The sequence below is a fragment of the Cloeon dipterum genome, chromosome 2 (genome assembly GCF_949628265.1).
Source record: "Cloeon dipterum chromosome 2, ieCloDipt1.1, whole genome shotgun sequence".
In the NCBI taxonomy this organism is placed as follows: domain Eukaryota; kingdom Metazoa; phylum Arthropoda; class Insecta; order Ephemeroptera; family Baetidae; genus Cloeon; species Cloeon dipterum.
The window spans coordinates 6,408,527-6,435,371 of NC_088787.1; the positions used below are offsets into that span (position 1 = coordinate 6,408,527).

General features: G+C 35.7%; 2 protein-coding genes across 3 annotated transcripts; one reads left to right on the forward strand and one right to left on the reverse strand.

Annotated features, from left to right (window-relative positions):
- Positions 1-3,935: 3,935 nt before the first annotated feature.
- Positions 3,936-11,768, reverse strand: LOC135936249 (uncharacterized). Of its 2 annotated transcripts, XM_065479005.1 has the most exons (29): positions 11,688-11,768; positions 11,547-11,627; positions 11,462-11,489; positions 11,376-11,399; positions 11,209-11,297; positions 10,009-10,144; positions 9,734-9,948; positions 9,175-9,225; positions 9,071-9,110; positions 8,909-9,000; positions 8,727-8,850; positions 8,012-8,325; positions 7,852-7,911; positions 7,738-7,783; positions 7,615-7,679; positions 7,233-7,393; positions 7,097-7,176; positions 6,918-7,030; positions 6,787-6,859; positions 6,676-6,731; positions 6,584-6,619; positions 6,458-6,536; positions 6,239-6,406; positions 5,945-6,148; positions 5,814-5,886; positions 5,697-5,764; positions 5,579-5,643; positions 5,371-5,521; positions 3,936-4,719 (listed from the first exon to the last, which is right to left on the reverse strand). In XM_065479005.1, exons 1-29 carry the CDS (start codon positions 11,733-11,735, stop codon positions 4,466-4,468), a joined length of 2,994 nt encoding a protein of 997 aa, XP_065335077.1. In that variant the 5' UTR covers positions 11,736-11,768; the 3' UTR covers positions 3,936-4,465. The 2 variants fall into 2 exon arrangements, with proteins under 2 accessions (XP_065335077.1, XP_065335076.1); XM_065479004.1 differs by having other exon boundaries at positions 5,945-6,406.
- Positions 11,769-19,730: 7,962 nt separating this feature from the next.
- LOC135936371 (cyclin-dependent kinase 9-like) lies at positions 19,731-26,654 on the forward strand. Its single transcript, XM_065479162.1, has 8 exons — positions 19,731-19,825; positions 21,482-21,880; positions 21,935-22,019; positions 22,353-22,443; positions 22,505-22,668; positions 22,878-22,996; positions 23,053-23,191; positions 25,605-26,654. Exons 2-8 carry the CDS (start codon positions 21,591-21,593, stop codon positions 26,028-26,030), a joined length of 1,314 nt encoding a protein of 437 aa, XP_065335234.1. The 5' UTR covers positions 19,731-19,825; positions 21,482-21,590; the 3' UTR covers positions 26,031-26,654.
- The last annotated feature ends 191 nt before the right edge of the window (positions 26,655-26,845 follow it).

The following is a 26,845-nucleotide window of genomic DNA, read 5'->3' on the forward strand; positions in this document are numbered from 1 at the left end:
ATGAACCAAGCCATTTCTCTAAAATAATTGAAATTGACTTCGTGGAAAGAGCGGACATTAGAGACAATTCTAAGAGTTTTTAGTCGTTGCAGGATTTTTTTTCTGTTGATCAAAGCGCCCAAGTGCCAAATTACAAGGATATCCGGCATACTTAAAGTCGCAACCACAGTCAGATCCTCTAGGTTTGGTGCTTGCAGCATAGCTGTTTCTGGAAAAACGATCATTCCCGGGCTAAAACAAAAGGTATATATTTAGATGACACCTGCCAATTTATTAGTTGAAATACTCACAACGTCAGCAGTTGCAGCTCTTTTAATTGGGGTAAAAAAGAACAGGGCAATAATCGGTCAATGTAGGAACCTCCTGTTAGCAAAAGTTTTTCCAGTCTTGGACAGATAGTCACTATCTGATGGGGAGACAAATGGGTAGAAACGCTCGTAGGCGCGTTTACGATGGTCAGTGTTTTTAGGGCAGGTCCGTATTTTTGTATGAAGAGCATGGCAATGGGTGCAGGTAAACTGAAGAGTGACAAACTAGTGATGTGTTCAAAAAGCATAGATATGTTGTGTATGTCCTGCCCGCTTCCAGGTACGTTGACCTCCATGCCTTCATCAATCTGGATAACCTGGGAAAATATTTTCAATTTTATACAAATAAAAGTCGCAACATAGTACCTAAGAGCTAAAAATACTTTTGATAAAAAATTAGACTTTTTCTCCGTCACGCACATATTTTTATGATAAGTGTCATACACTTGAAATTTTCAGGTATAGACTAACGTGTGATTTATTGAGATTTGATCTTCTAAATTGTCGTTTACGCGCTTGTATATAACTTAAATAATCAAATCAGCCTATCGCGAAAAGATTTTATCGTCTCGAAAAATTGTTTTTTGGGGAATTTGCGTACAAAGATTCAAAATTTGTCTGGTTTTAGTTTCTAGCTCGTCATAATAAGTCAATTAAAAACCAACCGCATTAGCGGATCGAATCTGAAATCAATCTGGAGAATTGGCCGAAAATGCGAAAAAAAATTGCGGCGGCAGCATTTGTAAAAAGCTACTACATTCTTTATAATTTATGGTAATTACCTCAAGGTGACGAAGGAAAGGATGTATCAAAAGAAAGCGATCGTCGTGAGGTGCCTCAGGGTCCCTCGCAAAGGCTTTGAAGAAGCGGCCTATTCTTCGTCTATCGTAGAACATTAGCCGAAAGTTGTCCTGCGTCATCGCTACGACTTCATTGATCCAACTTGATAAATTTTTGCTATTTTTGTCATCGGCAAAGTCAATAAAATGAACATCGGGCAGATGCAGCACGAAATACCGGTAAAGAGAGAATGATTGTTCAAAACTTAGTGCATCATATACGAGCATTTTCAAGTTTCGTAAGCTTCTCTGCAATTGTTCGCCAATAGGGTCTCGTCCATTGGATTGAACCAAAACAGATTCATCCTCCAAGGCAATAAAGAGACTCCGAAGTTTCGGTAGTTGATTGCCAAGTTTAATCAAGTCTTTCAGACTGAACTTGAACGTTTCCCTGATACTCAGAGTTTTTAACCGAGTTAGTTTGCCCAGCGCCTTAAATATTTCACTGTCCAGGAAGATGTAATCATCGAATCTTCTAGTAGGTTTGTAAACTTCCCACAGCAGTTCCTCTACTCGCGGAACAGTTTTTGATATTTCAGTCAATGCCTGTAGAATGGACAAAGAAGGGAAATTAGCATAAAGCATTGAAAAAATTATATAATTATCGCCCTCAGCTTTTGATACCATTCACCATTTATTTGCATATCAAGATTTTATTTCGGGCTGAAAAATCATACCTCTCTTTGTGCCTGATTAACTTTTAACTTAGTGTTAAATAAGTATTTTTTTTCCTAAATAAAAAATAAGATTTTGTTTTGTAATTTGGCACGAATCCAGGAATTAAATGTCTGTATTTCTTAAAAAATGTGTCACATTTATACCAACAAATTTTTTACCTCTATGAAGAAACGAGATTTATGGTTATTGGGAGAATATGACATGAACGCCGTCAAGTCGATCACTTTTGGCATGTTGGCGAGCCACAGTTGTAAAGCAGGCATCATAACAATGTTCATATCTTCAACACTGCGATCCAGACTGGTGCAGTTCTTGGTCATCAAGTGGCCGACCACCTTCAAAATTAAGTCCAATGCTGCCAAAAGAAAAAATTACAAAAATTAAATATCGTACTTGGAGCTGCATAGTTTTAATTTTTAATTTAATAATTAATTTTGTCAAATAATTATATGAATCAAAAATATCCCAACAAATATTATAAATTGAATAAAAGCTTGAAACTAAAATATAAAATCGCGTGGTTCGCACAACATTATTTCCAAGGCTATAGATTTTTGATAGTACTACATGAGATCCTGGCTTGACCACCTGTACGAATAAAATGACTTCTTGATAGATATCCGCTCTTGTTGACTGATGAGAAGCACACAAATAAATTTATTAATTCTTCGATCGTGTAATGTAATGTAACTTCGAAAATAAGTTTGGGAAAAATCAATTCAGAAACGGGAATTTTGTGAGTGACTCGAGCCGCGCCGTGAGCCATCAGAAACCTATAATAGCTGATAGGAGAGCCGCCGTCGCCGCGAGATCTATAAATGCAGCGCATTCGGCAAAAATTATTGGCAGCTCAGACCTCTAATCACATCTAAAAATTGCCTAATTTGTTTTTAATATTGCCTCCCTCTCAGGATATTACAAAATTGAATGGAAATGTTTTTACTGGAAGAAATACTCACGCAAGTCCACAATATGATGGGCTTGAAAGCCGCGCTCGAGAGAAACTCCAAAGTGCCACGCGACTTGTCTGATTTTTTCCGCGGCAATTTCTCTGTGCCGCTGGTGCTCGGCCACTTTCAATAAATCCAGTTTGAAGTCCATGGCCACAATATTTTCGTGGGTTTACGTTCGTAACGCGTAAAATTCGCGGTATTTTCTCACTCAAATCAAGGAAAGGTTTCACGAAACACACACGCACTTCATACACATCACGCACTTCGCACACATATATCACGCACGTCATTCACAACACCGTACGAGAGGCTATCCAGCAGTTGATGTCAGCTGATGGGAGGGAAACAACAGTGGTGTAGTTACCTCCCCGAACCTTCAGGTGGCGGACAGGGTGTTTCCATTACTCTCGCAGGCTTTAAAGTAAAAACGGTGCGGGAAAAGGGATGCTCTCAGAAAAAAAACGCTCGACACAAAGATGACGTTGTACCCAAAGTGTGTTAAATTGCATTCCTTTTAGCAAAATAAAATATTTTTACCAGCGGGGGCCAGATTCGTGCGACGCGCAGATATGGCGTCCAGTGAAGTATGGCGCGAAAAACGGTATCTTGAAAATGCGCGAAAAGAACCAAGTTTTGGTCAATATTGTGACATTATTTGCATTACTCTTAACTAATTGTATCTTTTGGATCGTAAAAACAAACTCTTGACACTCGTACGGGAATCCAAAGAGAGCTTTTTGCTTCCCACAATCAGACGCCATCTTGGATCTGCGCAGTGCGAACCAATTTTATCGCACATCTGGCTCCCGCTGCCTTTTTCAGTTATAGATGGCAAAAATTGGATAGGGCACCTTTGGGAAAGTCGAGTAGTTTCTCGAATTTCATGACAGTTGAAATTTACTCCTTTTTCATTGAGATCTATATTAAAGGAAGAGACAGGAAAGACCCGAGAGGAAATTTGTGGCCCTAAAAAGGGTGCTGATGGATTGTTTCTCTTTCAGCAAGTCAATGCATCAACTACAAATCAGCTATCAGAAGATCACGGTCCTTCTGTGGATCTATGGGGATTATGGCTGAAATGTGGACCAGGAGACCCAAAATTCAGGTTAAGACGACCTGAATGCGTTACCAAAAATTAATATCCAGAAATATTTAGAATGTCCTTTATTTAGAGAAGGCATAAAACGATTTAATTTAAACAATAAATTTTTACTGTTATCTATTGTGACTAAAATTTAAATTTATATTCATACACAAAATACCAGTGTGGCACATCATATACTAAGACATAAAACTATACGTTTTTTTATAAAATGAACTTAACAAAAGGGATATTCCAATATCAGCAAAGAACATTATTAATGGATATTGACAAATTCTCAAAGTTAAATAAAATCAGCAGAATCACACACTCTCAAACTGTGCAGCAGCTGTTTCAGCCTCGCTAGCAAAACAAAAAAAAAATCAAAATAGAGCTAAGTGTAGTTGCAGCGAATATTGAATCTGCAACCGTTGATTAGGTCGCTCGCATAACTAAAAATCTCTGTGTCGTGATCCCACAACGTAAAGAGAAAAATGTTGATTAATTTTTAATAATCTAAATTAAAACTGATGAAACAAAACATTCCGCGAAAAGAAAAAAGCCAAATATGCTTATATGAAACTAATAAAACTTAAAACTCAATATTCAATATTTCTGTTTGCAAATCGATATAAAGGCCATGTCAAATTTACAGTAAACCAGCGGCACATTATAAAATTCACTCGATATGTATTTGCCGAAGATGTAACCGGGTGTTCCCTCTTCTTCGGTGTAGTAAAAAAATGCATCAAGAGCATTAAGGGAATATTCGTCCAAACCGTCGGGCGCGTACACCTCTTGGGAGGTGCTGCACCAGCGAAACTTTCCTTCAGAGTCAACATACGTTTCGTCCAAAAGAACTGAAAAAGCAATAAGTCATTTTTTTTGTGTTCAAACAGATGGAGCCACCGTATACTTTCTTAATGAATTTCATTTTAAGGCACTTCCGCTGTGATTTTAGACTCAATTCTGCCACTGTGCATTCTTCACTTAATTTTCTGTCTTTTGACGTGCTGAAAACCAAAATCGGTTTAGCCATTCGCCGTAGAATCGTGAAAAACTAGTTTTTGAAATATTAAATCTTTTCCAACGTTTCTACGGCGAATTGCTGGACTGATTTTGGTTTTCAGCACGTCAAAAGAAAACACATGTAGTGAAGAATGCTCATCAGCAGGATTGAGTCTGAAATCGCAGCGGAAGTGCCTTAAAATTAAATTTATTACCAAAGTATTCGGTGGCGCCATCTGTAGGTGGCTTATGCAACTGGTGTATTTAGGAATTTTCCGCTTTGAATTCGGTCTTAATCCTGCTTTTATTTATTTTGATGGGTTGAAAAAACATAATCGGTTCAACCAAGCGCCATTGAATACTAAAAATCTTTGGAATTTCACCGGCTGATTTTTGTGTCTAGCGCGTTAAAAAATATATTTAAAATTCACATAGTGGCACGATTAAGTCAGGAATTGCAAGTAACCGGTGGCGCTATTAAACACTAATATAGAGGAATTTACATTCAGCAAGCGTAACTTGATCAAGATTGCGGGTAATATTTTTCAGGATAGCGTTCAAAATTTTTAAATCTGCGACGTTAGATTCCGTTACTGAAAGCAAACTTCCGTTTGCTCGGGCGCACATGGTCGCTGCAAGCGCAGGAGAATAAAGCTACGAGATGAAATTATAATTATTAGCTAGGAATTTAATTTATTTTGCGTTCACTGCCTTTTTGTAGTCGACGATTTTACTCATAAAGACACCTGCCACAGGAGTTGGATCGAATTTCTCCACTGAAAATTTTTAATTCCTAGCTTTGGGATTTATTTTATAATTAATTTATTACCTATTTCAAAACAAGCATCTTTTGTGGTCAAATTTTGTGGGCGAAAGTGTGGAAAGGTGCAAGGTGAACTTTTTTACATATTATTAGAGATTACTCAAGTTTTAATTGGCGAAATACCTGACCATCTCCTTCAAAAACGACACTTTATTCACAACGTCTATGTAAGTACGAGGGTCGGGATTGAGATATTCTAAAATTGATTAATTTATGTGTTACTTGGTCTATTTATTATTTAAAATAATATTAACCTCCTTCAAACTTCATGTAACGTTGTAAATCTTGAAACTCATAGTATCCCACCTCGATTCGCATGCTATTCGAATAATCTCTGGGATTGAAGAGGTTGCGCAAGTCCATGTTCCAGAATTTTTCAAGCAAAGTAGATCCATTCGTGAAACATTTGATGAAATCGTAAATGAAAGAACACTCGGTTTTTGTAGGTTTGAATTCAACTGTGAGCATGAAATGCAAATATTTTTTGAAAATTACAATGATGGAATTAATTATTAGATTGAGTGAAATAATTTGAAAAAATGGCAAACCGATGCGGTTGCATTCCCAGAACCGGTCCAGCGCCGTATTCACGAGAAGAGTGGATTTCCAATCCCGTTTCTGACTTTCTTCTTGCAACATCATTCTCAGAGCATCGATATTGTCGGCTGCCTTCTTGAATAAACTGGCGGGGTACTTTTTCACAATGGAACGGAAATCTAAAATAATAATTAACATTTGAATTTATCTCCAAATGAATGGCTTTCAACCTTCAAGGCCTTCAGCTGATTTAACTTTTTTAATTGTTTTTTCCACAACGTCCTCCCAAAATTTCCCGCCATCATACATCTGTAAAAATTGCTTGAGTTTAGAAAATAAAAATTTAAAAATATTACAAATCCAAGAAGTTCAGCCATGCATGTTGAGAGGCACTTAAAATAAATTGTTTAAAATTTCTCGATAACCATTTTTCGTGGGATTTTTATACTTTCATTTTGACCGTGAAACTATTTATACCAGCGGAGTTAAATTTATCGATTTCCCCTACAATTATTGAGTTTCAGAATCACACGAACTGCGTAAAAACATAAAATCATACGTTGCGAGACGCGGTGAGTCGATTTGCATTCATTAAAAACCTCCTGCAGATGTGATCCGCCGAAACCGCGAGCCTTTATTTAAAGTCAAAATTTAATCAAAGGTCAAAGGTCGCTAACTGTTTTAATTTACTTCACAAATTGGTTGAAAATTTTCAAAGCATTCAACCGGGGCCAGAGTGGGACCGTCAGCGACCGAGTTATTTATTTTCAAACAAGCCTCGAACTTGTATCGACGGGAATCCTCTACAATCAGTCAAATTTGAATAATATTAAATTATATAATTATAGTCCTTCCGCATTGGGTCTGACTGTATTTCTTGTATTTCTCTGCGGTGTCATTTTTTAATACGCTTGGTTTCACAAAATCTCTGAATTCGGGAGAGCACCACCTGATTGTTTGTGTAACAAAATATTCAATTGATTGAGTTCTATAATTATAAATCACCGGAAACGATAATTCTGGCATTTATCGTCGGTAGCCGATGTCCAGTAAAATCCGTGCTTTGGAATTACTCTGTCCAGGCAAGCTAGTTTTTCAAAAGACTGAACCGACAGCAGACGCATTCCTAAAGTACAACAAAACTCGATAGCTTTTTCCCAGACCATCTGCGAAATCAAAATTATTTCAGAGTCAATTCTAAATCTAATTATTTTCTTGTTTTTTAATTTAATGACAAATGTCGAGAAAATAATATTATCAGCACTGAAAACGTAACAATTTAATTAAATTCCAGCTCTTTTTGATCAGCGCTTAAAAAAATCGAATGGATATTAAATTTCCTGACTTTTTGGCTTTACCATCAAATAATTTATTTTCAACAACCTACGTCTTTGTTATGTATCAAAAAGCTGACACCGCAAGAGGTCTTCCACTCGCCCAAACGAGATGGCTCTTTAAATTTGATTAATTTATTTAGAAAAAATTTTAATGAGGGGAATTTTAACTGTACTTATCAATACTCTTTCGCCTCTCTCCATTGTTAACGCGACATCCTTCTGTATAATTGAAATAAGTGCATGAAAATGCATTATTTGAAATGTCCAGAACGGTACAAAAAAAATACATTAATATCACATAGCGCACTCCCAAGTGAACAATGCGGCTGCTCACAAGCCAGAGAAGTCTGTCAAATTAAAAAAATCAAAATATTAAAATGAAAGAAAGTAGTCGATTATTTCTAATAAATATATATAAGGCTAATAATTTTTATCTTGGATATTTACATTATTTTTATTTGATCCCGCATTGACCAAGTCGTCGATCCTTTTGTTTTCCATTTGGCAGGCGAAATTTGCAGTGGGCGCCGAGCACTGCACCTGCCGCACCCCGAAAGGCGCCCCTTCCTTCGCGTACTGCCTATCGACGACCAAACACGAGCCGTCGTCCCGCGGGTTTATCATCTCCCAGAAGTCGTCCGTCGAGTCCCAAGGACCCAATTCGTCGTGCAAGCAGAATCGGAATTGGCCTGCGCACCCTTGGCGAGTCGCGGCCGTCCAGAAACTCGTTTTAATCAGCTCGCGGTCATCCGATGCATTTGCTACAGGAAACATAGTAAAAGAAATAGGATAGTTAAGATGTTTTGGGCTAATTAGTCCTGTTTAAATGTGTTCTTGGGTGATTTAGGAATAGTTTATAGCAACATTCAGGCTTTAACCAAAACATCTTTATTTTTCACCTTTTAGAATTATTCTTGAAGAATGCAATAAATTTGTTTAAAATAGAATGACGGGGTTGGCTGTCGAATCATTTTCTTGATTGTAAATTTCCACAAATTAGACAATACATTTTTAATTTAAAAATTCAATTTGCAAGTTAAAATTTCTCACTAAGAACCACAAATTTTTACATTATTGTATTTGAAGTTATTGTCTAATATATTTTAATTTTAGCAGGTATTTTTTAATCGATTATTGTATAAGAGAAATATTTATCCCCAACCTTGATTGTTGTAAATAATACTAAAGCTGCTGTTTGAATTGAGAGCAGCGAGAAGCGCATCTGTGACTTTGACGGGCTTCATTCCAATGCTGCAACACAGCCTCGTGTTTTCCATCCACGTTATCTTAAAAAATGAATCATCTTTTTGATTTCTACATGTATGATTTTCATAATTTAGCTACCTTTTTGTAGCCAAATATGTACGTCGTGTAAGACATCCTGTTGATTCCCAAGTCTTTCTGCCATTCTGCCCAAACACCAATCAGCTTATCGCCTTTTTAAAGCAGGGATGAGTTTCTTAATTTGATTTCTTTATAAATAAATAAATTAAAACAGAATATTACGGTCCAATTTAGCTGTGGCATTGTTGTCAAAATATATTTTCTATAATGCATTTTCAAAAATTAATCTGGAGTTTTAGATCGTTCTAGATAGTTTATCAGTATACATTTTGTATACACTCCTCTTTCTTCATGCAGATTGCAGTCTTGCACTTAAACTTTAGATTATTTATAAGCGTTTTTTTAACAAACCTCAATATGTGAACATTTGCAATGGATCGAGTGTGTTTAATATCTTAGGAATTTTTTTCTCAAATTCTGGACTTCATAAATACACCTGATAATAAAAAAAGGAAATTTATCAGCTTACAGAATGTGAAAATGTGTACTTTTTTCTATAACCAATAAAAACTTTCAAAGTCCAGTAGAAGATTTTCTCAGACTGTTAAAAATTACCAACTAATAGATTTGTCTCTTTAAACACTATGTTCATGGAATAAATTTCAAAATAATTAAGAAATTTCTGTTTTAAAATCAATTTTAAAGTTATTAGCAATTTTTCCAATAAAACGGTGGAATATCAGCTATTTATAAAATGCCTCCTTTGAGCAATCAACAAAAAATATCCAACCCCTAGATTTTTTTTTAATTAGGGAACACCTTTTTAAAGATATGTATTACTCCTTATTGTCCTTGCAGAAATGTTCGTTTCTAAATTACGCGTACTTCGCAGTAAAAATGATTGGTGTCATTGCAGTTCATGCGGACGAGCGTCTTGGTCATCATTGACAGCGCCAGGCATCGCTCCTTGCGATTCACCTCCAAGGGCAGATCAAAATCGGCGGGCCTGATGTTGGCCCTGCTGCCCGCACACCACGAATACGCAACGTTGCTGCAGTTCTTCCCCTCGGAAATGCCACTCGTCCAAATAAAAATATATTCTGATCGGTACATACACCTGTATTTGATTCTGGGTATAAGAAAAGAGAATTTCAGCTTACTCATGTTCTCTTGCTCCTCGAGTGTCATCTGGTCAAAGTGGGGGGCTAGACAGTTCAGGTTTTTTCCTCCGCCGTCAATTGTTACCAGTTGCATTTTTCGTTTGGCGCAAATGAGAACAGCATCAGAATATTTTACCTTTTTAAACGAAAAATAAATAAAATCCTGATAAAATCAGCCGCAGGTATTGAAATTCCTTACTTATATCTGTTTAAATAAGAAATACTGAAAATAACTCCTGGATGGAAAATAGTTAAAGTGGAATGATACTGGGCAACAATTGAAAATGATTTAAATTGTTGGATGCCTTAAACAATTGACCGATAAACAATTTGTTCAACAATTTGCAATAATAAAAATTCAAATTTTGCCAATTTTCTCCAAAATTTACAGTGCTTGAACATATTTTCTTGGCAGATTCCGATTCCTCTCGTCGAGATCTGTCCAACGGTGTTATTGGGGAAACTCTTGGTTTTGAAATTAAATCGGATTTCAAGTAAGGAGACAGCCATTGCCATTTAAAAAGCACGGTAACTTTCCAGCCAATTTTCTCAAAAAATTACAGCGCTCATTAGGTCAATTTAGGCTTTAACTGAATCCTAAGGGATGAGTTTACGCATTGGCAACAAGCATTTTACAGGCTTTTCCAGTATCATTCCTCTTTAATATTTTCCTTTTTTTCTAAATCTTTCATATGTTGCAAAGTTTGACTCTACTGTAATAAAGTATTATTTCAGTGTTGGCATTTGTTTCTAAAATTTATTTTAATTCTTGTTTTTTTAAAATTAGCTTTTTTATCTTCTTGCTTAAAAATATTTTAAAATTTGCAAAATCGGCTTACTAATGCTGGGAATGATTTCATTATTTCATAAAAAATAATAAAGTTAATTGTTAAGCCAACGTTTGGTATCAAACAATTCCTAAATTTATTTAAACACTCTCAGATGCGACCAGAAGTAAAATCAAAAATTTCCGGGAAAATTCCGTAACTTTTGGGAAGGATTTAGCTCTACTTTAAATTGTTCGCGTAGGTTTATAAAAAGTTGAATTACATAATTGTCTTATATCTGAATACACTTGCTCAAAAATGGATTAATTTTATCAGAGATTCTTAATGTGGGATTTTCAAGAGGCCATTATTATTTCCAATTCCAAAAAGCTCTTAGTTAAATTATATTATTATTATTATATAGCGCACATACTTTGAAATGGCCTCTGTAAAAAAGTCGTCCGCATTTGCTGATAACCTCCCCTAGCTCCATGTTTCCAGAGGTAAATGTAGATAATGAAGCTAAAGAAAAAAAACGAGGAAAATAAGTAGTTTGATTAAATAAAACTATGTAGAATTTTATAATTTTTTTCAACTCACAGGTTTTTAGAAATGAAGTATAATCTGTTACATATTTATACAAAAATTTAGTATTTAAAATGCACCATTTCCACCTTAAAAAATACCTGTTTCAATCGCAGTGCTTAAAAAACTCTAAAAATTAAAGTATTTGCAGAATTTTCCTGCACAAATACCATTATAACTTATTACCTTCAACTTCATATCGTGCAGAGCGCAATTTCCAGCCGTGCATTCTTGCAATTTAGGTGCTCTTGTTGTAGACAATGCATCCTTGTATAAAAATTAAGACATAATTCTTCAATTTTTTTTAAATAATATATATGAATTTACAACTGGTAAGAATAAGAAAAAACCAATCAACAAATCAAAGAGAATCATCGCGAGTGATATTGTACTCAGCAAACGCACGTCTATGACTTGTATTTTCCATTAATTTCAACTCCGCGTATTTGCCATTTCCCCGTTTTCCGCTGATTCCACCCAAGTGGCGTCACTCGCTTATTGAGCAATTTAATTTTAATTATTCTAGTTTGCAGCGTAAACCGCTGGCAGTTCATCTTTTGAAATGCGAGCATGGATCTGCAGTTGATTTGGGTTACAAAATTTAACTGAAAATATACTTCCCAGATGTCACATTCACTTTTTATACTCCAAAAAGAAAACTTGTAATTTGCAATGGAGCTTTTTCTAATAACCAAAATACTTTTAACTGGAAAATAGGAAAAAATAATATTTTTGTCATGGAAAATAATTCCTCCAGTTTTATAAATTAAAAAAAAATCACTTGGACCTGAATTTTGCACCTTAATTAGAACGGATTTCTTTGCCAATTTAGATTTAGATTGTTTGGCCAGCGGTTGAAGGTTTTAGATTATTTTAACCATGTTATAAGTAAATCAAATTGCATGATGTGAGCTCATTTTATGGTTCCTTGACGATAGGAATAAGCTTGGAAAAACTATGGTCGTCTAAAATTCACAGTCCACTTAAAATATTAATAATTTTAAGCGGCATTTTATAACTCAAAGAACCATATTTTTTAATCAAAATTTTGATTTGAATTTAAAAACTTGAATAGGATTATAATAAAACAAAGAAGTTTATTTTATTTCTTATTGTTAGACCTATCTATTCGCACTAAAACTCTTCATTTAATTTCATTTGAATTTTAGATGTTGCAATTCTTTCATTGAATTATGTTTCAGCAGTAGAGTTAAATTGCAAAATTGATATACCGCCACTTGCGTCAGCAAAATAATTTTCATTTCATAAAATGCGCACGTCGCACTGGTTCTCGTCCTCGTCTGCTCTATTGTCTAGTTAATAACCATTTTCCGTACAGTCTCTCGTTGAAACGTCCTCAAGCGTGGCACGCTTTACTGTAATTATTAACTACCGCCGCCATAGACGATGTTGCAATGAAACATTTTGCACGGAACTCATAAATTACGAATGATTTTTGTTATTGTATTTCAATTTTTCGATAATTCTTCACTTCAACTACCAATTTTTAATTTTTATGGAAACGGAGAACAAAATTTAATTAGGTGGAAGGGAACAGAAATAACAAAAGGCATGGGTTTTTAATTTATATTCGAGAGATGTACGAATTATTAAAAAATATAAATTTAATCCTCTAATGAAAATGAAAAAACTGGCTTGAAATCCAATCATTAATAACTTGATCCAAAATTTCTACAAAAATTAAAAAAATATTGCTGATTTGAAACGAAATTTTGTACTTTTTCTCATAATTTCACGCTTTTTGACAGTTAATAATTTCTTTAAATTGCATAATTTGGGCTCATTTGACCATCTAATGACGATTGGAATGTCAGAAAAAAATACAACTGTCCAAAATTCACAACCCTAATTTTATGGTGAACAAATTATTCTACAAATTATTCTCCGCAGATGAAACAATGAAATTATGCAACCCGCGCTGTAGTCTTGTTCGGCGGCACAGTTTCCCTTCTTTTGCTAGGCGAACACTTGTTTGCATATTTTTCTGTATTTAACATGTTGTTTAGTGACTTTTCTCACTTCTCACTCTTCTTTTTTCCAACCAAAGAAAGAACGCTGTGAGAAACCTTCAGTTAAACTGCAAAACTAGCTTAAAATTAGTATATGTATATTTGAGAATGAGTGATGAAAAAGTTGTCGGATGAACTTTATAAAATAAGGGTCGCCTAATTTTGAGTTTTGCTTTAACCTAGTATTTATTTATTTATTAAAGTTCTTACTAATTTAATAAATTATTTCTCACAGTATCTGCCATATGATATGTTTAAACAAGGTATTTTTAAAACTAATTTAATTTAAATATCATTAAAAAGCAAATTTTTCTAGTAGTTTAAAGGGTGAGAAAATTTAATTTTAAAATGATTTTTCATAACGAGAACATTTTTTTGCGTATTATCCAATCTGGATTGCAATGGCCGTGGATTTTCCCAGCTTTGTCTATTGATAAAATAATTTAAAATTATTTGTTGAGGGTCATTTAACCAAAAATATTATCATTTTAGAACGCAGGTTTAATTTTATTTTTCGAGAATATTTGAAACTTGATACTGTTGTAAATTGTAAACAAATTTATTTTTAAACTACAACATTTCGTAGCGATATGAAGCTTACATTTTCTTATCAGCCAAGCCAAGTAACGAAATGAAATACAGAGGGCCGAGGATTATTAAGAGATTAGTTTGGGCTTTTCTTTTGTTACCCAAAACATAACTTGTGTAATGAAGAATAATCTTACTCTAGAGCGTTAAGCATTTTCGAATGCAATCCTTTATTGGTGCAATAAGGGATTCACAAACTTCTTCGGTGGTGGCTTGAAAAAATAGAAACATTTTATTCGAGAAGCTATAATAAAAAAATATATTTGTCTTACCCGGAACGGAGCACCGGGTGACCTTCGAGGCTGGCTCACACGTTTGGCTGAGTTCGTGGTAGAGGAATCCACTGGCGCAGAAGAAATTAGCGCTCTCAAAACCGAACTCTGTCTTGTAGCACTTGTAAAAGCCAACACAGCCGGGCAGTGGGAACACACCCTCGGTGGTGCAGTTTAGAGATCTTGTTATTTTTAAAAATTCAAGAAGCATTTTTAACTTTGTCCAAGCAGGTTTTTCACAACTGTAACTTCGGTAATTCTATACAACCAAATTTCATCAATTTATAAAATGAAACTGTCACATCATGAAATAAATTTCCAGCGGGGACCAGATTCGTGCGACGCGCAGTCATGGCGTCCGGTGGAGGATGGCGTGAATAAACGGTACGCGAAAAGAACCAAGTTTTGATCAATATTGTGACATAATTTGCATTACTGTCTTTTGGATCGTAAAAACAAACTCTTGATACTCGCACGGCAATCCAAAGAGAGCTTTTTGTTCCCCACATTCAGACGCCACCTTGGATCTGCGCAGTGCGAACCAATTTAATCGCACATCTGGCCCCCGCTGATATCAAATAAAAATTGAAGATTAAAATAAAATTGGTACAAACATTGGCTATTATGAAGACTTATATTAAAAAAAAAAACATAAAAGTTGTCATCAATGAAAAAATAAAATAATTTTCCTTCTGTTTGAATTAGATTAAATGAGATAAAATGCAAATAAACAACAGACAATAAACGACAGATAAAAAAAAAATTTTACCCTTTCTGTGGACGAAAAAGCGACGATGCAAAGGAGAAGGACACCCGCGGTGAACTTGAGATTAGCCATGACTCTCGCTGACTTTTGAGGTGATTGTGCCTGGTAGTGGAAGCTCTCGCCTAATATATATACCGCTCAAAAACGGTGATAACATCATATGGTGTGGTTTTATGGCTATTTTTCCCATTGTCTAATTTATCACCCACTAAATATCCACGTAAATTAAAAAGTTTTACGCAATTCCGAGAGGCAAAAGCGCGATTTTTACTCATTTATTATCTTTATATATTTTATCTCAGCGTTAATGGTCTGAACTGTACTAAACTTAAAATATATGAATCATATTAAAATTGTTCTTATATAATATGCACAAACTCAATAAAGCATGCACCGACTGTTTTTTTTTTTAATTCAACTTGCCATAACAAATGGTAACAATTTGATTCCATGTTAATGGATTAAATGCGATCAAAACTGTAGCTCAAATAAATATTCATGGATATATGCAATTTAATTTTTATCCTAACAATAATTATTACTTTTATTGGGCTGCACCTTTTTGTTTTTCAATTTGCGGTAAAGCAATTGATTGTTTACAATTGTGCTTTCCGAAGGTTGTATTTAATAATGGCTTAATTACCTACTAATCTTTTAACAACCGCACATGCTGTTAAAAACATTTCAAAATTAAATCTTATTTCCTTTATTGTAAAAAATGTTATTTTTACTCAGCTGTCATTGGTGTTAAAACAATTTCATCCCTTTCAAAATTAATATCAATTTATAATGCAAAAAATAAAGTCACAAAATTCCAGGTTAAAAAAGTTATCCCTCATGCGGAGTTTTGATTTAATGATGCGTAGCGTAACCTAGAAAAAAATTTTTTCCTTCAGTGTCGTGTTAAAACATATGAGATTAAGTGCTAACTTTTGAAAATAAAGCCCCTTAGGTCTGCATAGGCGCATGTTAGGGCAGTTCGGGCCGAGTAATTTCACGACATACATAGAGCGACTCTCGTTCTAGTCCCTGATGTCCAGTATTCTCCGTAATTTGGAATAATAACACATTGAAATTTAATTCTTGACGCAATAAGGGTTCCGAAAACTAATAAATACTGTGTTTTTAAGTAAAATAAATCAAATGATTTTTTTTATTAAATTGCATTCCTTAGCAAAATCTAAGGTTTTTACGAACAGTGTGGCTGCACGCACGTTTGCCGCCAACCCCTAAATCCTCCCTGAGCAATGCAACCGCCTCCTGAGGGCGAAACGAGAGAAATATGACTGTGCGTGGTTGTTTTTCGACTCCTTTCTCGCGCCCATGCGAGCAAAATTGATTTTGGAAACATATGCAGACTCCGTATTTCAACCGTCTCGTCAGCAAGGACCAAATTCCGCGCACAGTGTTCTTCGGACTAGCAAGTGGCTTGATTAAAACGCCTTAATTGCAGATTCATGAGTGAAGATCGCCTTTGCAGACATGTTGCACTGCAAATTAACGAAAATAATGCGGCACCGAAAAAAACGCCGGTGGTCGCATTCGAGCCATAACCGCGATGAACGTCGTCGAGGCTGATTTTGAGCCGAATAAGCCCGCCAAGAAATCGGATATCCGCGGATAACTGTCCAAAATTTCAAAGTTTGAGTTAGAGTTAATTTAAGTTTCCTGATGAAGTACATTTTAATTCCCTTCAACCCCCAATGCTCACAAATTATCAGATCACCCTTTAAAACGCGTTTATCCTATTCGGATAGAATTTTGCATATCTTTTGGATATCATCAGAAGATAAGTGACGAATTACGGTCATCCAAAATTGGACTAATTTTGGATAGCATTTTGCACAACCTTAAAAATGCTTTTTTCCGTCATGTTGTATTTTAAATCAAAAATATTTGTATCCCAAATTGGATATCTGATGGATATCAATTGGATATCCAATAGCGATCAAGTCCAAATTGTGACCAATTTTGGATAGCATTTTGCACAAAATTAAAAATGCTTAATTACGTCATTTTTAATATTTTTATTCGAAAATATTTGTATCCAAAATTGGATATCTGATGGATATCCATCGGATATCCAATGGCGGACGATGAACTTAGAAAAATTGGATCAAAAAAATTGTATGACACATTATTTCCTTATTCTTTCAAGAAAAGTACAAAACTTATTAAAATTAAGAATTTAAAATGAAAAATAATACTATACAAGTACACACGGATCTCTCATGCAATTTAAAATTTTTATTTAATTCCAGGAAAATAGAATTATATAATTTATATAATATTATTTTGAATTGATTAAAATTGCCTTTGTCCTTTAATACATTTTATATCATAATAATATTAACTATCGTGTTTCCTATATTTTTAAATAATATTTCCAATCAAATGAAATGAGAAGAAAGAGTAAAGAGAATTTTAAGATAAGCGCGTGCGACTCATTCAGAGCAACACGCCGCAAAAGCGCGTTTAATTCAAAGTCATGAAACGCGTGCGAATGAGCTGCAATATTTTTCGTCCTGAAACCGCACCGAACCGCACACAACGCATCCACACCCGCTCAACCAGAGTTGCCAGCTTCGCGCGCAGGCTGGCTTCACTTCATTCCAATCCACAAGCGCACAGTGTGAAATGGCAACAGCGCGGACGAACTCGGCACTCGCAGCAGCAGAGTAGTGCTTTGCGCGGGTCGCGGGTTTGAGGGTTGAACCCGCAAAACCCGCACCAAACCCGCGGTTGCGGGTCCAGATTTTGCAAATCCAATATGGCGGATTGCGGGTGCGGGTTGGTGTTGTGCGGTTTGGTGCGGGTGCGGGTTGACTCGGCAAACCCGCAACTTTTATGTAATTGACCAGTTGCATAAACCTTTAGTTATTGAAGCCGCCAACAGATGGCGCAACCACAGACTTTTTTTAAAAAAAATTTTGTTATAAGCGGTTTTAAGGCATTTTTTTGCTGCGAGTTCAGACACAATCTAGCTATTTTGCTTTTTTAAATTATTTGCTTTTTTTGACGTGCTGAAAACCAAAATCATTTCAGCCATTCGCCGTAGAAACGTTGAAACATATTTTTTTATTACAAATAATAGTTTTTCACGATTCTACGGCGATTGGCTGAACTGATTTTGGTTTTCAGCACGTCAAAAAAAAGCAAATTAATTGAAGAATGCACGGTAGCTAGATTGAGTCTGAAATCGCAGTGGAAGTGCCTTAAAATCGAAAGTCTACGGTGGCGCCATCTATTGGTGGCTTCAAACACTTAGGGTTTATGCAACTGGTGAATTGAGCCAAATCTCTGAACTCAACAAATTGTTGTCCAGGGGTCGATGGATTTTGATGAATTTTTTTGCTTTAAATTTGCCCTAATTGAACTAAAAATTAGTTGAGAAAAACCCGACTTTTCAATTTTTGCGGGTTTTGCGAGCGTTCAAAGATCAAAATCTGGGAATTTTGAGTATTTCATAACTTTGCTCAGGGTGGTCCTAGAACAAAAATTAAAAACCCCGTAAACTCGTCTTAACAAGACAAACAACTTTTATCGTGACCTCAAAGTGGTAGGTCAAAGGTCAAGGTAAAAAAATTAATTTTTAGATTTTAAACTCAAATTTGAAAATGAATATATTGAAATTTTTCCCGCAAAACCCGCAAAAATTGGAAAGTCGGTGTTTTCTCAACTGTTTTGCGCGGGTCGCGGGTTTGAGGGTTGAACCCGCAAAACCCGCACCAAACCCGCGGGTGCGGGTCCAGATTTTGCAAATCCAATATGGCGGATTGCGGGTGCGGGTTGGTGTTGTGCGGTTTGGTGCGGGTGCGGGTTCAAATTTTGAAAAAAATATGGGTGCGGTTTGGGTGCGGTACGAAATAAGCGGGTTCGGTGCGGGTTTGGGTTGAAAATTTGTACCCGCGCAAAGCACTACAGCAGAGTGCGAGTGCATTTTTGCTCATTTCGCTATTTCGCTCGCATTCTTAGTTCCAGTTGATAGAGGATAAGTCGTTTTTGAATATGTGTAGTGCGGTTCGAGTACCTGCGTTCATCGAATTTTACAATGATTTGGCTCGATGCAGCATCTCCAGATTATCTACCATACATCGGACATGTAAGTACATACATACCTTATGTATTAATTATTACATAACATTCATTAATATCGCGTATGTATCTAGTGTTTTATTGTGCAATCGCAAAGCTTTTCATAGAAAATTATGTTTTAACATGATGTACATTATGTACACTACATTGGTTACACATGAAATTTGAATAATTTTGCTTGGAAATCTTTGTAAATAAATATATGTATAATACATAATTATGCGTACCAGGCGCGCGTGAGGCCTGTGGCCGCCGATTTTGCTTAACATTATTTTTTATTTCTTCGGTCAAATTAACTGTTGTCCATCTGTTTTATGTTGGCAAACTATCGCTGATAGCACGTTTTTTCTTTCAGTACTCTTTATAGAGTTTGATATGGAAACCCGCAGCGTGGGAAGTTTTCATTCGCAACTGAGCCGAGACTTTCCCTGGAAAGTCTTCCAAGTAGGTAAAATTTAATTAGGCTACATATATATTTAAAAACCCCACTAACCCATAATATTTTGAGCATAATTAAGAAATAATTTTTCTCAAATGTATAACGCATGAATGGTACTCTTTCTGTTGTTTTCCCGTTTCAAGAGGTGTCTTTTTCCTAAGGAAAATCATTTTTTGTAGGAAATTTTCGCTGCTTAGTGAACGTCGATCGGTGTTCGGAGTTCGGACTCTCGGATGGGATATAAAACTACTGGACTATTCAGCCTCTTTAAATTGGTAATTTTATATGCAATTAAATTTACTCATTTAAGCCAATTTTTGCAAGTTTGAACAGTAAAAAATCCAGACATTTTTTTACCAGCTTTATTGGAACTTGGAACACTTTGTGTGTAAACCAGAACATTGAATATTACAAGAATTGAATGCTTGGAATAGGGTATTCAATAATTATTGTAAAATGTGTGTTGCTTTTCTTGCCAAACTTTTTTGCTATAACTTTTCAATACATACTATAGTTAAGATGGTAAATTTAAAATTAATAAATATATTGAAATTAAGAAAATTAAATTTAATGCTGTTCATCTGGGAGTAATCCAAATTTTAATAGTTAAAACCTGACCACTGCCAATTTAAGCACAGACAACCACCGGGTGGCGGATTAAAAAGCGAGAGTGGTCGCCAAACAGATTCGTGTAGCAGCAGCAATGATCATGGGTTTCAAATGAAGCAAACGATTCTTGGACATCACGTCCACGCCAAAGAAGGATGAGGTGGCAGGCGGGCTCTGGAAAAAATACTAAATAAACTTTTAAGCCGATTTATTGAGCGCCGCCATATTTATTGTTTATCTTGGTTACGCCCCCCTCTTCGGCGTCATATTTCTATTTCAGCCGTTTTCACGCCTGACATTTCGGTTCCTTACGCATAAAAAATCTTTGTTTAATACAAAAAAATCCCGGTGCAAAAATTCGAAGAAAATAATCCCTTAATGTTCGTAGCGGAAGTCGCACTCCCTAATCCGTAAAATGAGTCACGTAGTAGTGAAGCTCATTGTTAATGACGATAAAACTAGAGGACTGGCGGACACCGCCATTTTTACAGACGGGAATATTTTCCCCTCTCGCCACGGCTATGCGGCCTGCGGCGCAGAGTGCGATAGCCAAATAGCCGAGAGAGGGGAAAAGAATTCATCGTCTGTAAAAATGGCGGTGTCTGCCAGTTCTAGTTCCTAGTTATACGAGTCCTAACTCATAGTCAACGCAGCTCTGCTCTGCGTCAGTGTGCGCGTCTGCTCTGCACCTGGCTACCTGCAGTGATGCAGTCTACAGCTCTCAATAATTATTAAGCAGTAAGCAACTGGCGTCAGGCGTCTTTACGTTGTTTTATGTAGCTATAAACCTTTCGCCCCAGCTTATATAGTTTTTTTTTAAATAATTAATGTTGTGCGCTGTGCTAGTTCGGGCTGCTCTCGGGTTTTAATCGGATATAAATATATCTCCGGGTTTGGGACTTAAGACTACTTTACCCTGCCGCGGATAGTGGCCTGGCCTGTTTTTTGAAAATCTGAAAAGGCAGGTTTAGAGTTTGCCGGGTTTTTGGTCCCAAAATTTAATATGGGTTTATTGGTAAATCTCGGGGTTTTATTAACTGCATCGTTGTATGACAGTGAATGCCATTTATATAGTTGAAGAGACGCGAGCCTGCGCATCTGCGCGCGAGCCATTAAGTGCGCCTAGTAGTGCTATCCGTGAGACAATATGGCCGCTATTCATTAACATACACGTTACGCACGTTACCTTAATAATGATGCCTCTTTAATAATTCAGACCAAAATTTTTCCAACTATACCATAAATGATTGTATGCATATCCTCTTATGCTAACGTCAATCGTCTATATATACATTTATTTATTTATATGCGTCTGTACACAGGAAGCAAGAGCCTTTCACACTAACTGCTGAGCTCCAAGAATCGCTTAAGTGACTGAGAGGAAAATCACTAAGACTGACGAAAGGAGAAGGCGTATTTCAAATTTTTGATATGACCACTTCAAGTACTATCAGCAGTGAACTCCCATTCGGCTCGTCCAGAATTAATATTGACCCTCCAATATCGGGATTGTGCCTTCCAACGGAAATCATGGAAAACATGGTAAATTACTTGGACACTCTTACCTTAAGCTTGGGTCATCAGCTGGCAACTTTTCGCTCTTGTCAAACTCAACCCAGCAAATTGATCCCCCATCAAGAGATCGACAACTTTCCTCCTGCTATTTGTATGGACGTGGGGAAGTACAAAAAAATCGCCAAAATCGGAGTGGGCACATTCGGGTAAATCGCGTAATTTTTCGAATTTCATGAGAGTTGAAATAAATTTTCTTTCAGTGAGGTCTTCAAAGCGAGAGACTGGAAAGACTGGACAAAATATGTGGCCATAAAACGAGTGCTGATTGAAAAAGAGGGGGAAGGCGTAAGGAATTATTATCGTACATTTCTTCATTTGTGGACATTTTGCTCTCGCATATAGTCCTTACTTTTTATGCACATATAATACTTAGCCTTTTAAATTTTTGGCAATACACGTCCTGGTCGTGGCAAATTTGTACATTGCCCAACAAATATATGTATATATACACAATTGTTGAATAGATTATTATCTCGATCCATGTAATATGGAGGTAAATTTGAGTTTGGTTGCTGAGCAATGCGCAATTTCTGCCATTTGGACAAATAATATCATAATGCCTTACATATTCTTGAAAAAAAAAGGTAATTCTTACTAATCTTATTGTTATTCTTGCAGTTCCCAACGTCATTCTTGAGAGAGCTGACTTTTCTGCGACATCTCAAGCATGAAAATATTGGGAATCTCATCGATATCTGTTGCTCGAAACGTAAATTACTCAACAATAATATATTTTCTATTTGTTGTCATTTTTTGTTTTTTTCTTTCAGCACACCCAAATACGCCTTTTATATCCACCTACTTGGTGTTTGACTTCTGCGAGCACAACCTTGCCGATCTACTCTCAAATGCCAATGCCCAGTTAACATTGGGCGAGATTAAAAATGTGATGCAACAATTGCTGACTGGAACCCATTACCTCCACCTAAACAAGGTATAAATCACAAATTTCCACACTTTGTGCTCCTTCTGGTAGCGCAGAAATTACGCGACGCGCGCTTAAAAAAACATTATTTTAAATTGTTTTGTTGCCCTTTTCTTAGTGAAGAAAAACGAGTTTAGGGTACGAGAGCTATAATTATGCGCAATTTTTCCAGTATATATGTATTCTAAAGAACAGAAAAACTCAAATTATTTTTTCAGATACTTCATAGAGACATGAAGACGTCTAACATTCTTGTGAGCAAAAGTGGATGCATCAAAGTGTCCGATTTTGGTTTGTCCAGAGCTTTCAGTGTCCTAGAACCTATGGAATCAAATAGGTAAAATTCCTTTATCCCTAGCAATTAATTCTCTCTAAACTTAACTTCACTTACAGTTACAAGAATCCTTTTGTGACTCTTTGGTATCGTCCACCTGAACTGCTGCTTGGAGAACAAAATTACGCTTCTTCTGTGGATATGTGGGGAGTTGGATGTGTCATGGCGGAAATGTGGACCAGGAGTTCCATAATGCAGGTAAAACATGCATGTGTGCCATTAAAATTATTAATTTTTGGTTCTTTATTCATCATATGTTTCTACGTCATGAACAATGATAGGTAACAAAAAATAGTGCCCAAAATTGTTTTAATTCCTTAATGAGGCCAACTATCAATATCCCGCATAAAAAAATATAACCCAGGAATATCCTGATTAATCCTAGATTAATCTAAATTTATCTGAAAAAATTAATCCAAAAAAATGTTCCAGGATTAATCCTGGATTAATCAAGATTAACCTAAGATAGTTTAAGATCAATCTAGAGATCAATCTACAGGAAATATCCTCTGATTATTCTTTGGATCTATCTAAGATTAATCCAAAAAAATAATTTCTGGAATGTTCCTGGAATGAATCCTGATTAACCTTAAAATGTTCTAAAGTCAATCTAGAGATTAATCTACAAGAATATCCCTAGAATAATCCCAAGGGGGAAATTTGAATAAAGTTAAATAGAATATCCCCAGATTATTCCATGGATCATTCTGAGATTAATTCAAAATATTTTTTTAATGTTCCTAGAATATTCTTTAAAAAACCCTAAAAGAGAAGAACTTAGATATTTTTCTTACAATTAAAAACACAAAATTAAATATGAAACATAATTTAATCAAGAAAATTAACTGCCATACTGTTAAATATTTTGAAATCATTATCACAAAAAAAAATTTCTCGCAATTTTTTTTAATTAATGCGATGGATTAAATTTTTATATTAAAACCTAACAAATTTTTCATTATCTTAACAAAAAATTATGATGCCTTTATTTTTCAAAGAATCTGCCCAGATTAAAAAAGGTAAAAATCATAAATTCGATTAAATAAATTAATTTCTTAACACAAAGAGTCTTAAATTAATGCTACCGACAAACGGGCAAATTTGAAAATAAAGGTCAGAAGACCAAACAAGGGTTAAAAGGGCGATTTTAGTGTGCGCGTGGTAGCGGCGGCTGCACATGCATGCACGCACTTGCATGGAATGCCTGCTGCCTGCCTGCCTGTGTTGTGGAGCGGGGGAGGGGCGACGGGCGCTGGCAGCAGGACTCGCGAGCAGCAGCAGCAAGAGACTTACAAAATCCTGCTTCGCTCTCTTTGTCTAACGCGTCAACGGTCAACCGCCGTTCAAAGTTAAAGTTATTAACGGACGCAGGACGCCGGACGCCGCCAGTATGGGACAACACGGACGTCCCGCGGACTCGGACGGATGGCCTGGATCTTGCGGTTAACAGGGTAAGTCTCATTTTATAGATTAGCGTCCAAAGAAATTAGTAAAGATCGCGCAACTTTCAAATCCAACGGTTTTATGGTAAAATTTAACTTTTTGCTGCTACTTATGCAGTTTTCGCCACCAATATTTTGATATGGGCTTCTCGCAAGTCCTTAAGTTATTAATTAGAACCCCATAAATAAGTTTGGGTGGCGGAAACTGTAAGTCGGTGATGAAAAATGTGTAATTTTTCTATGTAAATCGCGGTGGCATTTCTGGATCTGTTCTTGTCATGCTGCCTTTGCCAGAACCAAATCATTTTGTTGCACAGCCTGTCCTTCATTCTTGTTCTTATTGACATGAACTGTATGATTAATTTAGTCAAAAGCAGTATTTTGATTTGTGTTTAATCTTAAATACTGATATTTGTGTAGTGCCCAAAATGTTTGGATGTATATTATGCACTCTGTCATTGTGAAACCATAATTATTATGCTCTACTGCCTGTATGTGAAATTAAAAATAAAATAATTATTCTTGGAATAAATATATATGTTTAATTATTGTGTAAATCCCAATTAAAATTCAAGACAATAATAAATTAAATTTTATGAAAATAAAGAGCCAAGGACTAATTTTTTTCACGTTTGAAATTGATCCTGGATTAATTTGAGGAAGTTCCTAAGAAAGACCGAAGAATGTTCCAGGAATATTCTTAGGAGGAACGCAAGAGTTTTCTGACATCCCCCTAAGAACATCCCTGGGACATTCTAGGATTATCTTTTTGGGATGTTCCTCGGATTAATCGAAAAACACGAAAAAGCGTCACCAATATCAGCCCATAATTGTTCCTGAGGATTAATCCTCGAACAAAGAGGTATAATCCTAGAACAATCCTGGACTAAATTTTTCTACGCGGGATCATTGTGACAACTTAAGGGCCACAAAGCCTCCACTACTGCAGTGAAAACTATAGAGACTGTGGAATAGATTTTTTAATTCCAATTTAAAACATCTTGGAGATCCAAACATGTTGAACAATAAAATTGATATGATAACAAACACTTTTTTTAAATAATTTCTGGCAAAAAAGTGTCACCATAAGCATAGATTTACATACACAAAATATAATCGACAGTCTTTCGTACTCAATATTCATTAATATTCTGGTGTTCAATTCACAGGGTCATTCCGAAATAAATCAACTCACTCTCATCTCTATTCTCTGCGGCTCCATCACACCTGATGTCTGGCCTGGTGTTGACAAACTTGAATTGTTCGGCAATTTTGACCTGCCTCGAAACCAAAAGCGCAAGGTCACTGAACGCCTACAACCTTACTTAAAGGACTCTTGCGCATTGGACTTAATAGACAAGCTATTGGTGCTAGATCCAAAGAACCGAATAGACACTGAAACTGCTTTGGATCACGGTTTCTTTTCGACCAACCCGATGCCAACTGGCTTGTCCAAAATGCTAGCTAATTACACGCAGAGCTTGTTCGAATGCAAAGTGCCACCTAGACGTCAAAGGCGTGGGAAAAGGGGGGCTTCCCATTCGCAGCAAGACGCCCAGGCTGAGAACCTTAAGGAATTAAAGCACCATTATTGATGGTGCAGTGACTAAAAAGATTTTATGTTCTCGAAAAGAATTATAGTTTAACATAGAGCGCCAGATTTTTAAGTGACGTCCTTGCGTTACGGAACATGGCGCTCTGGCCTCCCTCTCTTAGAAAAATTAATTAGATATCAAATTATGAAAATTTGCTTTCAGTATAAACTTAGTTTTAATATTTTTATTGATTTTATATAGTTTCTCTATAAATCTCTGGCATAATCATGTGTTCGCCATGTCCGAGATTTTATCCATAATTTTTAAAACGTGTCTTTCATGTACAAGAACTGAATAGGATTTTTTATCTGTATACTCTTTTACACTTCCTTACAAAACAGTTAATATATAACAAAATGTGCATGGATTTGCTCACGCTAATGTCTGATTGGGTGTTGTTGAATTGTCACTATATATATTTAACTACCTCATGTGCCTGATAGATTTTGATTTCAAGACTTCAAGAGACAAATTTTGAGCTTAAAACTATGCACTACTCGATGCCATGGTACTAATTGTGAAGCTTTGTTAAAGCATTTTTGATCTTGGTGAAAGTAATTGAAGCTCAAAATATACAACGTATTCCTCAATTTATTATGTGATAATGAACTGGGAATTCACCAAGTTAACTAGACACAGCTGGAACATATTTTTAGGATGTGTTATGTAGATTATATTAATAAAGAATGAAATATAAAATGTTTATTAATTATGTTTTAGTTTCATTGCTAAAATCACTGACCGTAATTTTACCATTTTTTTAATTTTTACTAAAATTCTTCACTTCAACTACCATTATTTTTTAATTAATGAAA